At 54.3% G+C, this 12,079-nt stretch overlaps 1 protein-coding gene across 3 annotated transcripts in view; it reads left to right on the forward strand.

Moving 5' to 3' along the window:
* The window catches only part of PRADC1 (protease associated domain containing 1), a 14,950-nt gene extending 4,285 nt beyond the window's left edge, over positions 1-10,665 (forward strand). For all 3 annotated transcript variants that reach the window (XM_065597299.1, XM_065597300.1, XM_065597298.1), the window contains exons 3-6: positions 2,429-2,529; positions 5,585-5,694; positions 8,108-8,275; positions 8,972-10,665. In XM_065597299.1, the coding sequence (XP_065453371.1) occupies positions 2,429-2,529; positions 5,585-5,694; positions 8,108-8,275; positions 8,972-9,092 (500 nt within the window). In that variant the 3' untranslated portion in view covers positions 9,093-10,665. The remainder of the gene's footprint in view (positions 1-2,428; positions 2,530-5,584; positions 5,695-8,107; positions 8,276-8,971) is intronic.
* Positions 10,666-12,079: the final 1,414 nt, after the last annotated feature.

A 12,079-nucleotide genomic window follows, 5' to 3' on the forward strand; every position in this document is an offset into this window, starting at 1 on the left:
TTTGTTCAGTTTGGAGGCGCTTTGCAAAGGGCTGGCAGCCTGTTTTTATGTCCCATTCTGGAGGAGTCTTGGGATGGGTCCAAGCTGCTTGCACAAATCCATTTTCTGGCCGCGGCTGGGGGATTTGCTACGTGTTGCTTGGTTCACGTTAGGTTAGCAGAAGTGCTGCTGCAGGATGTCAGACTGCTCTCAACAGTACAGAGGGTTAGGGCTCCATTTGGAGAGGTGCTGAACACTGACCACTCCTGTTGATGTAAGCAAGAGCTGTGGGTACTCAGCACCTCTCAGGATTAGACCCTTACTTGTCATTCAACCTTGTACCTTCCCAGCCTGTCCTCTGAATACTGTAGTAATTAACAGCTCCCACTGACAAGGCACTTTGCATCCAAGGATCTTGGAGAGCTTTAAGCCTCATGGTGCCCTTGAGATGCAGATTAATAAGGATAATTTCCCAGATTGTACAGATGGGGAAACTGAGGCACAGAACAATGAAGCGACTTGCCCAAGGACTCGCAGCCAATTAGTGGCAGAGCCAGGAGTAGAACCCACATCCCCAGACTCCCCTGCTCCAGCCACTAGACACCTCCCCCCAACTGACACTCTAACCATCAAGAGGCATCTGTGGTTGAGAGGAAAAGGGGTTTTCCGTCGGGCTAGCATCAGTGCCTTCATGTGGATCAGTCTTCTGGACTGCTAGAGCAGTTTGATCCTTTGGAGCTTCTGTCAATGTCTTTTTTCATTCACTTCAGCCTCTCACAAAGAGATCACGACCAAGCACAGGTGTGGTGGTCTACAGCCATCCTCTCCTTTTAATTCAGAGTGTGAATTGGATTGCTAGAGCATAGTGTATGCTTCACCTGCATTAACTGCGCCTCCCAACTCCCTTGTGCCATTGTCGTTATCCCCATTTACTATTGGAGGGGAAACTGAGGCAGAGAAAGGGTAAGGGCAATGCGTTTGAAAAGTGACTGGTGATTTTTGGGCACCCAATTTGACACCCCTCCAGGGTCCTGATGTCCAGAGGTGCTAGGCACCGGCAGCTCCATTGACTTCGTCTGGAGCTGTGGGTGCTCCAGCAGCTTGGGAAATCAGGCCCAAGGTGCCTCAAACTGCAAAAATTGGGGATACCCAGAAATCAGTGGGCACTGATGAAAATGCTGGTCTAAGTGACCCTCCCAGAGTCACACAGGGTGTCGGTCCAACAGAACCCAGGTTTCCCGCTGCCCACGCTCCTGCTGTAACTGCTAGTCAGAGCTCCCTTCGCAAGGGGTAAAAGAGCCGTCCTGAGTCTAGGAAGTGCTGATTCAAACTACAGGTGAAGGGGCCATCTCAGTGGGAGCCCATCACCCCTGCCCTGGCTCAGTTGGGGCAGAGGGAAAGAGGACACGCCTGTAAGAGGCTCCCAGGAGATCCGGCATAACTCTGACAGCTTCTGTGCCGTAGCAAATTCAGCATTAAGCTTTCCACCCACTGCTTGTCAACGGATCCCTAATTGCCTCCGTGGGAAATAAGTGGCTCCAGAATCAGTCGCGGAGGCAGGACATTTGGAGCTCTTAATTAAAGCACTTCTATGGCAGTGCCTTGGGATTCAGCTAACGATTATTGTGCATCTGCTGTGTCCGGAACGCAGCTGTGTTAAGCCTGCTGGAACTTTTGCAATCCATTTCTTCAGGTGGCATGAGCTGGGCACTGGAAAAGGGACCTCATTGTGCCAGGAGTGGGAGCGCTTTGTCCTGGCTGGCCAGGTAGCCATTCCCCCACCCCCTCACTAGGGTTACTGTTACAAAGCCTATTTGTTTGGAGGTGACGTAATACACATGGGACGTTCGCTGGAGCAGAATTGGCACCGAGCATTGTTCCGGAGAGTGGCATCAGTAGATCTTTTCAGAATCCTGAATGCTATCATAGCTTCCGTCAGGCGGCCTTCGCTGGGGTATGGCATTGAGTTGGCTTAAGAAAATTATGGAGAAGGGGTTGGAAAAAGAGCCCATGATGTACTTTCACAAGCACCGGGGTGTACGTGCAGGTGTCCTGGTAAAATTACACCAGGAGTCATTTCAATTCTGCCTCCTTAAAACATCCCTTGTGATTTCAGTGGAATCCCATATTCTTGGCTTCCTGCTCTAAACAGTTAGGCAGCATTGCTGTGCGCTGTTGAACAGCTCCTCCCACACACACCAGAACTGGCTGCATCAACATGGCAGGTGAATTGTGCCTTATATATCCAGCCACCGTGACTCCAGTTGGGATGAAAGATGCTGTGTAAATGAAATGTTATAACCTGTTGCTTCTCCCATCCCCATTGAGAAGAGCTGTTTTCACAGCAGCGTGATTGTGAATTTAGTTGTAAATCTCTCCAAAGGAATTTCCCAAGAGCTTTTCCATTTTCCCCCCTTGTCTATTTTTTTTTGACTTTTTAAATACGCAGGTTTACGCGTCCATGAATATTTATATTTCCAAGTGCTGAGTCCCGGAGATATCCGCTACATCTTCACTGCTACGCCGGCCAAAGATTTTGGAGGCGTGTTTGTAAGTATGAGGATCAGATCTGTATTAGACCTTTCATTTCTAGATTTTTCTCCACAGCAACTAGTGGATTTGAAACCTGATCTTCATTTGGTCGTTTCTTACACTTGTTGCCCTTTAGAAACAGTGGGCCAGATTCTGAGCTCAGTCACATCAGTGTCAATTATTGAAGCTGCTGGTGTTGCTTGATTTACACAGCTGTAAGAGAGCTCAGAGTCTGGCCCGATGGGTGTAGATTGAACTTTGGAATTTGCTGAGAAGCAGCTACTCCAGAATCTCGGTGATCCACTTACCTTCTCTTGGGAACTCTGCAGTTCCTGCTCGATCTGGGACACGCAAAACAAACGAGGTCCTCTGTTAACACGGTCCAAAAAGCAGATCCAAGTGTAAGAAAAATGCTGGAACTGCTTAAGAAGTTATTTCTGCGAGATAGATTGGAGGCGGGGCGCTGCTCTCCCTGTCTGCCTAATCTTGTGTGAGATGCCTGGCCCATAACTGATTGGATAAGTGCCAGAATTATAAATTGTTATTATACTAACTGCAGAGACATCTCTGCAAGCAACTTGCATTCTGAAATCACTCATAGATGCAGAGGAATTATTACAAATCTCCAACAAGCAACTACCAATGCACTGTACTAGTTAGTGGTATCACATTTTAGTTTCAAAGCGCCTTGCAAACGTTAACTGTATAACCATCCCAACATCCCTGCAAGGTAGGTAGATATTTTTAATCCCATTTTACAGATTGGGGAAACTGAGGCAGGCTAAAGTGATTTGCCCAAGACCACACAACAGGACAGTGTTAGAGGCAGGATTAAATTTCAAGAGTTCGTGGCTCCTAGGCCAATGCTCAGTCCATGAGATCACAAGTTTCTAGCTCCAAGTCCTGTGTTTAGACCAGAGGTGGACAAAGTACGGCCGGCGGGCCACATCCAGCCTGCGGGACCATCCTGCCTGGCCCCTGAGCTCCCGGCCGGGGAGGCTAGCCCCCGGTCCCTCCCCCGCTGTTCCCCGTCCCTTGCAGCCTCAGCTCACTGCACCGCCGGGCAGCTCAGCACCGGCACCGGCACACCCCCGCCTCAGGGGAGCAGGCGGGAGGTGCAGGCGGCAGGAGCGCCGCGAGCACAGACCGGAGGACTCAGGAGGAGCACCGGGCAGCCGGGCAGCCGCGCAGCCGGCCGGAGAGAAGCGGGGCTTTAAAGGGGGAACCGCTGCTTCTCTCCGGCTGCCCCTGCGCCTCCTGAGTCCTCCGCCCATGTTTGCAGGGCCACATTCCGAAAGGGGGTGGGGACCCAGGGGGGCGGTTAGGGGCAGGAGGTCCCAGGAGGGGGCGGTCACGGGACAGGGAGGGGGGGTTGGATAGGGGGTGAGAGTCCCCGGGGGCCTGTCGGGGCAGGGATGTGGATAGGGGTCAGGGGGGCAGTCAGGGAACTGGGAGCAGGGTGGTTGGATAGAGGGTGGGGTGGGGTCTCACTATTTCACTAGGAGGGTGGTGAAGCGCTGGAATGGGTTACCTAGGGAGGTGGTGGAATCTCCTTCCTTGGAGGTTTTTAAGGTCAGGCTTGACAAAGCCCTGGCTAGGATGATTTAGTTGGGGTTGGTCCTGCTTTGAGCAGGGGGTTGGACTAGATGACCTCCTGAGGTCCCTTCCAACCCTGAGATTCTATGATTGAAATCAGTGAGCATTAGGAGCCGAATTACTTGTGAAGATCTGGACCCTAGAGTCTCTTTACACTAGAACAAAGGGATACTGCCGGATGTTGCCATTTCTCCACCATCAGCAGGGCATCCTGCTTGGCATGGTAGAGAGTGCCTCTTGCGGGATGCGGCTGAGATAAGGCCGAGGGCCTCGTTCACCATTGCCCTGCACCTGGTGTGGTGCCAAGTGCATGAGAGACGCTGCCGTGCTCATCTTGTCGCCCCTTTGCACGAGAGTAAAGGCCCGTGCGAGGCACAGGGCCATGGAGAATCAGGTCCAAAAGGGAGTAAGCCGGCAGCGTGCAAGGGTGGGAAGCTGGCAGAGTGACCCAAACAGCCTACGTGGGGCCGCCCTGTACAGGACTCCGATGGACTGACAAGCCGGCAGCGCCTGGCCACTCTGCAAACTGTGATTCAGTGACCTGCACAAACGGGACCTTGGCCCTGTAATAAAGAAAAGGGGGTGAGGGGGGATGAGTTCAGTAAGAAACAAGTGACCAGACCTGCCCGAAGCTGCAGGCTGGGCAAATCCAGCAAGAGGCAGTTCTCTACCATGCACAGCATCTGGGACAGCCCTCACAGGCCAGGGAGGTCAAAGGCAGGGAGCTACAGTGTCTGGGTATGGACACGTACACGGTGAACACCAGTTCACGGGGAGACCCTCCCGTCCAATCCTGGGTCCCTAAGAACAACTGCCTTAGACGGGACCTCCCTGTAATTCCCTGCCAGGTCTCCCGCAGGACGGATGGAACCGTGAGCCTCCCACCCTGGAGCTGAACCACATGCAGCAAGGAGAGGGAGTGCCATCCAGGGCTTAGAGCCCAGAACTGCGAGTCCACAGACCAAAGGACTATTCCCTGCTCTGCCACGGACTCACTGTGTGTCTCTGGCACATCATGGAACTGTGCTGTGCCTCAGTTTCCCCAACTGTAAAATGGGGGTAATAAGCATTGCCTACCTGCCATGGCTGTTGTGGGGGTTGAGGAATCGTTGGCAGAAAGATGCTATAGCAAGGAAGAGGAAGTACTACCCAATGCACGGTACTCAAACTCCTCTGATAGCGCCATCAGGTTTTGCAGGGTTTAATATTAGACCCTTAGGTGCTATAGACCTGCAAAGTATGTAGCAGTCTAGCAATAACAAGGCCAGATCTGACTGTCTTTGTAGTTTTCTTCGGGTTTAGTTAGGGGCAGGACGGTGAGAACTGGTCTATGAAGCTGGCCTTAACCAGAACAAATAAAGCCTGTTGCTGCAGACCCCAGAATAGATCTACGTTAGTAAACCCAGACCCCCCACCCCACCCCCCAGTACTGCCCCCGCCTTTACTCCCAGTCTGCTTCTTTTCTTTCCTCTCCGAGAACACGAGATACGAGCAGATACACCTGGTCCCGGCAGACCCTCCGGAGGCATGCGGGGAGCTAAACAATGGAGTCTTCATCCAAGATCAGATCGCCCTGGTGGAGCGTGGGTAGGTTGGATGACAGATCTGTTTTACCAGTGGGGGGGGGGGAGAGCTATTTATGGTGTGATTCTAGAACAGCGGCGTGCAGGGAGTGGGCGGGTTGGGTTTTTTCCACCAGAGAGATCGGGCAGAACGAAATCTGGCACGTTGCAGAGCGCCTGCCTGGGGAACGGTCCCGTGGAGATTTCGCCTCATGTTCGTTTTTATCGTAGTCCTCTGACCGTAGAGGCTCCTCTGCATGGAGAATATCACTGAGGTAGCTAGACTGCTGGCATTATAGCTGCATGGCTGTGCCAGTAAAACCCCTTGAGTGGACACTCTTCTCCCGGGATGGTGAGTCCACCTGGGGAGTTATATGTACGCTGGGCATTTGCTCCTTGTAGACAACACCTGAAACCTGATTAGTCTCCAGTCCCCTGTTACTTTCTAGTCTGACAAAACTGACTCCATCATCCACTTTCCGCTCTGTCATATGTCTGTATCGAGAGGTCCCGGAAGGAAGGCAGCTGCCGCTGTTTAATATAAAGGAAACCGGCCAGTCGTGTGCCCCTTCCCCAGGGAATCCTCTGACAGCGCTGAGGTTCGTTTGGGGCGTCCGTCACCCCTTCGCCTGAGACATTTAGGGGGCTGTGGCCTGGGCCCAGGTGAGCCTCCCAGCCCCACGGACGAGGGGGCCTGCCAAGAATGAAACCTCCCAGCTCAATCGGGGCTGGAGACGTCTGGCATGGGACCGCTGTCACTTACTCAGTAGCAGCTGCTGAGGGGACTAATGTAGCTTCAGGGATTGTTCCTGCCCTCCTGGATTTCCTCGAGGACACTGAGCAGGGAACAACGCTGCCCCCCAACTCCACTGCTCCCGGGCCCTGCTGTCAAGCTCCTGCCTCCTCGCGGTGGGCCCGGTGCTGCTAGACATCGCACCAGGGGGAATTCAGCCCCGCAGCGGCCCCTCTGCTCACGCAGGCTCTTAGCCCCGGCATTCTGAGAGCAGCCGTGGGGTCTAGCAGCCAGGACAGGCCCTACTCACTGGGACCGTTTTCCTAAAGCATCCACCTTTCCCCTGGCGACTGGGGCTTGGTTAGAGGAGGCTGAAGCCTTCTGGCTAATAACCACAGAGCAGGTCCAGCAGGGGCACCGCCAGGGCCAGCCAGCTCCACCCTGCCCCACCACCGCCCCAGTTCCCAGTTGCGGGGATGCATTCCCAGGCGGAGAAGGGAAGGACCCAGTCAGTCTTGGCCCGGCTGCTGAGCCTCTGGGAGTCTGTCTACACTGCAGTCGGGCGGCTAGCGGCAGCTGCTGCGGTGTCACTGCTGTTCCTAGCTCACTGGAAGCCAGCTCGGTACGCCCACGTGGGCTGCGGTCACACCTCCGATTGTGGGTAGGCGGACCGTGTCAGGGCGCTGATAATGCTGAATCAGCGTTTTTTATGACGAGCACCTGCTCTGTGGGAGCGAGACCACCTGCTCCTCACCCGCCGGTCAGCCAGCAGCTATCTCCCGGGCACTGTTAGCAAAGGACTCTGCGCGCCCAAGCGGAAGCCAGCAGCTTTGCGCGCTGGGCCCAGGGCTGCGCCCGGGGAGGATTGCCGGGCAAGTATCAGTGTTAGGACAACGTCCCAGACAGGCCGGCGATCACAGCTGGTGTTGGGTGAAGGGGGGCCGTACAAGCCAGCGCAGTCGCTCACTTGCTCTTGGGGCGGAGTGTTACCCTACAAGCACTGGAGAGTGTCGCTGAGGGGCCCCGAAGACCGAGAAAGTAAAAGAAGAGAATTAGGGGAGATGATTTCATAGCTCCCAAGCCCAGAAGGGAACACAGTCTGCCCCTCTGTCTACCACAGGCCAGAGACCTGGCCCACGAGAATTCCTAGGGCAGAGCTTTTAGACAAACAGCCGAGTTCGATTTAAAACCGGCCAGGGATGGAGAATCCACCACGACCCTTGGTACGTTGTTCCAATGGTTAATTACTAAGTTTGCTGAGGCAGTAACGTTAATGAGGCCTGGTCCGAGCACAGGCCTGGGAGCCAGGTGCTGCAGAATTCTAACCCCAGCTCTGACACAGATTCCCTCTGCGTCCTTGGGCAAATCACAGCACCACTCTGCCTCAGTTTCCTCGCCTGCTCCCTCACCAATGTCTCCAGGGCGTCGGGAGAATGTTGGTGAAGCAAAGATAGAGAAGTCCCTATTATTATTATGAACAATAAGAATCCTTTGGTTAAAATGGGTTGTTTGCTTCCTATTCCCCCGCTCAGACATAAGTGTGGCCCTTTTCACCCTTCGCTCTCACGGGCAGCAATTGTATGAAATGCACGAAGCGCGTCAGCTGGGAAGGGGTGAGGTCTTTGAAGGGGGAGACATAGGCGCTGTGCCGTGCAGACAGCTGGCCAAGCGGGTCTCTGAGACGCAGCGTTATTTTCTGCCGCAGGGGTTGTTCCTTCTTGTCGAAGACGCGGGTCGTCCAGGAGCACGGAGGGAGGGCGGTGATTATCGCCGATAACGCGTACGACAACGACAGCTTCTACGTCGAAATGATCCAGGACAGCACGAGGCTGACGGCGGACATTCCTGCTCTCTTCCTCCTGGGCAGGGACGGGTAGGTGCCTTTCCCCAACGTGCGCACACCCCCGTATCTTCAGATTGTGCCCCCCGTTGTACCCAGGCAGCCCCAGTGAAGTCAGTCTGGTTGTGTGGATGAAACGAAGATAGCACTGGCACCTTTGTTTCCACCACCTCAGATGTTCTCCAGATCTTTAATGTCCATGCCCCCGATCATGGGCTCTGACCATGGCGACTGAAGTGCTCCGTTTATCTACAGCATCCTGATGTAGAATAAATGCTAAAGCTAGCGCTTAAAGCAGAGATCATAAACTGCAGGCCATAGCCTGTGTCTCTCCAGGGCTGGCCCAGCGCTGATGAGCCACCGTGGTGCTCCACTCAGCCATCCCTATTCATCCAGCAAGCAAGAGGCATCTGCAATCACACAGGGCTGCCTCGGTTGATTCTTAAACATGGAAATTGTTTAGGTAGCTTAAGTGCAGCTGTCAGAAAATTCAGCCTTCCCCTGATGAAGGCCGGACTCTACAAGGTGCTGAGTGTCCCATGGGAAGGGCTAAGTGACTTCACAGAATCAGGCCCTGTAAGTAAGACCCTTAGTGGAGTCAGTTGTATTTGTTCTGTGGGGTTGAGTTGGTCTTGACGTTGCACTCTTCGGTGGCTCCAGCGCGCGCCTACGGGCCGAGCTCCTCTTTTCCAACTCACTCCGTCAATATGCGTGCTTGTCTCTCTCTAGGTACATGATCCGACGCTCCTTGGAACAGCACGGACTCCCCTGGGCCATCATCTCCATCCCCGTCAACGTTACCAGCATCCCAGCCTATGAAATGATGCAGCCTCCATGGACCTTCTGGTAGTGGGGAGAGAAAGGGAAGGTCTTGGAGCCTTCTGGATGGATTTGTTGAAGGGATTGGCCTTGAAGAACAGCCCCTGCCTGCCCCAAAACTCCACAATCCAAACTCGCTGGGTGATTCCCACTGGAATTATTGTGCTGCAGCTGGTAGCCAGCTAACCTCAGACATCATCGCATCATTCACCGTCACCACCGGATGACTTCCTTAGTAACTATTTCTGGGCGGGGAGGCAGATATCCCAGAGTCTGAGAGGCCAGAGCGCGCTAGAGAAGCATTCTGAGGAGCTGTAAGATAGCAGGGGCATTGCAAACCATGGCAGGTGCGCACTGCCGGTCTCAAGTGAAATGGTACCGTGTGGATAAAGCATAAAGAGGGGAAAGAGTAATGCACGGGGGATCATTCTGTGCTAGCAGGACCCGCCAGGTCGGCCAGAGGTTTATAGTTTTCGGCCGAGTGGCGCCAGAAGCCTAAACTCAGGCAAGACGAGGGTGCCTGGAGGAGAGAGGAAGTGGCTGTGTGTGGGTTTGTTTCAGAGACGGGGTTCAGAAGGGAGAAATCCTTCCTGTTGAAATCCATGGGAGTTAGCACCTAAATCTCTTTGAGGATCTGGGCTCGGACTCCGTCACGTCTAAGGAACGAGGCTGCTAGAGCCTGAGGCTGTTCTGGAGCCAGCCCATAACCACAAGCGAATACAGGAATATAAAGGGCCAGATTCACCTCTAGCGTAAGCCAGCGCGACCCCACTGGATAACTCCCACTTCCACCTAGGCTCAGTGGCCAGGCCAGGCAAGGCACTAAGAGATGGACACAGTGTAGGTGCAAACCTGGGACATCTGAAATACTGACGGGGGGGGCATTTTCCAACCCGCTCTCTGCACCGAACAGACGTATGGGAACAGGCTGACCTCTTGAGAGGCCCTGGCCCGGCTAGGCAGCCCCTTTCTCCTGATCATCTCTTTCCCCATCTGCTTGCACAATGCTGCTTCACGTGGCTGAAGTGTCTCTTCCCAGGTCGCTTGTAGGCCAGGCCTCACTCAACCATTTTACCATAACCTGGCACAAGAGCATCGAGCCACGCCCCCATCTTTGTGTTGTGCTGGTGATTGGTCCACTGCCCTCAGGTGTCCTCTAGTTGGCTGAAGAAGCCACCAATAGATAAGCAGGGTGGTTGAGGCCCAGTGCATTATCCTAAAAAGCAGCGTCCTATGCAGGTCTTTTAAGTGACTGGAACCTCCTTCCCTGTTTTCTTCCCCAGTAGTTTCCACGGGTCAGTAGATTTCCGGCTTCCCCAGTAGATCTCTTGCTCTGCACGTTGGTTGAGTTTTGGCTCAGCCTTCGCAAGAAGATACAATGGGGCGGCCGGGGCAGCAGCGGGAAAGGTCAGACTGTCGCCGCCTGCCACTGTATCGTCATCTCCAGATCCAAGGCTCCCCCAGCACTGAGTTGGCCCCCCCCTCCTCCGGAGCGCCTGGCTTGGTCTGGTCTGCTCCGCCTGTTGCATTATTTAAATTTTGGGTTGGGTATTTTAATGGCTTTTTAACGGGATTCTAAAAATAAAGTTGCGCAAGTTCTAAAAGGTCCCTTTGCTTGAGTGTTTTGTGGGTGACTCTGCCCAGCTCAGCCAGGTACAAAAACGCTTGGGTCCTTGGTGCACTCTGGGAAGTATCAGGATGGTTTGGCTTTGTGCGTTCTACGTGATGTGGGGTTACACAATAATACTCCGCGAGCCCATTCTTTAACACGTGGACTCAGCATGTGTGTGTCCATACACACAGCTGACCCTGAGCCCTGTATTCTGGCTCGTAGCCCTACTGAAGTCAGTGGGACTCCTTGCATGAGTGAGGGGCCTTGTGGGAGGAAGGATTGACGGGCCAGGTCCTAACAGTAAGTGTGATGCTGGACCTACCCGAGATCAAACTCTCTTCCCTTCGTGTGTTGTCTACATGCGGCGATGAACTTTCAGCTGCTGTTCCCTCCTTTGAAGCCTGCTCCTGAACTTCACTACGTCCGGAAAGCCAGGCCGGGAGGCGTTTGTGCACGAGCCTGACACGTTCCCTGGAGACTGCCAGGTGACGGGAGCCTCTACTACCTTATACTGTTCAAGGGCCTGATCCTGCCCCCTTCACTTCAGGCAGGTCCCAAGTCCATTGATTGCGAGAGGCTTCGGATCTGGCCCTTGGACCAGGATTCCCAGTGGAGACAGGAGCGCAGCGGTTTAACGCGAGTGGGCGAAGCTGGTCCTGGATCTGGAATGCTTTGCGTGGGGGGGGGGGTCAGAGCAGGGTGGGGCTGGCTTGGCCCGTTACAGGGCAGGAGGGTCGCAAAGTTCCCAGTTGGGTTCAGCTCTTGACCCCTTTTACACCCCTAATGCTCAGGTGGTACTGAGCCAGGCGCTGCTTCTAGCCCTTGGGAAGCTTTAACACGCAGCAGCTCTGGGTTAAGGCTTGGCCGGGTTCTAGGGGACTTGGGGCCGTACCCTAGAGGGCGCAGGGTCAGGGAGCCCAAAGGCTGCCTGGCTGATGGGGGGCAGTGCTGGGTGTGGGACCAATCTAGACCAGTGTGGCTTTGCCCCTGCCTGGATCCCCCCTCACCCTATCCCCCTATACACACACCTTCCCCCAGTAGCTCTGCCTCAGCCGCGAGGGGGGCAGGGGGCAGAGAGGAATGAGCAGAGAGCTGTGTGTGGAGGCTATGTTTGGAGTAGTGGGGGGGGATGTGGGCTGCTGGGGATGAGGAGAAGGAAGGAGTTATAATTAAATTAATGGAGATAGGATATCTCCTAGAACCGGAAGGGACCTTGAAAGGTCATCGAGTCCAGCCCCCTGCCTTCACTAGCAGGATCAAGTACTGATTTTGCCCCAGATCCCCAAGTGGCCCCCTCACGGATTGAACTCACAACCCTGGGTTTAGCAGGCCAATGCTCAAACCACTGAGCTATCCCTCCCCCCTGAAAGCAATGGGGAGGATGGTGGAGGCTGTTGGGAATGGAG

Source organism: Chrysemys picta, chromosome 5 (genome assembly GCF_011386835.1).
Source record: "Chrysemys picta bellii isolate R12L10 chromosome 5, ASM1138683v2, whole genome shotgun sequence".
NCBI lineage: Eukaryota > Metazoa > Chordata > Testudines > Emydidae > Chrysemys > Chrysemys picta.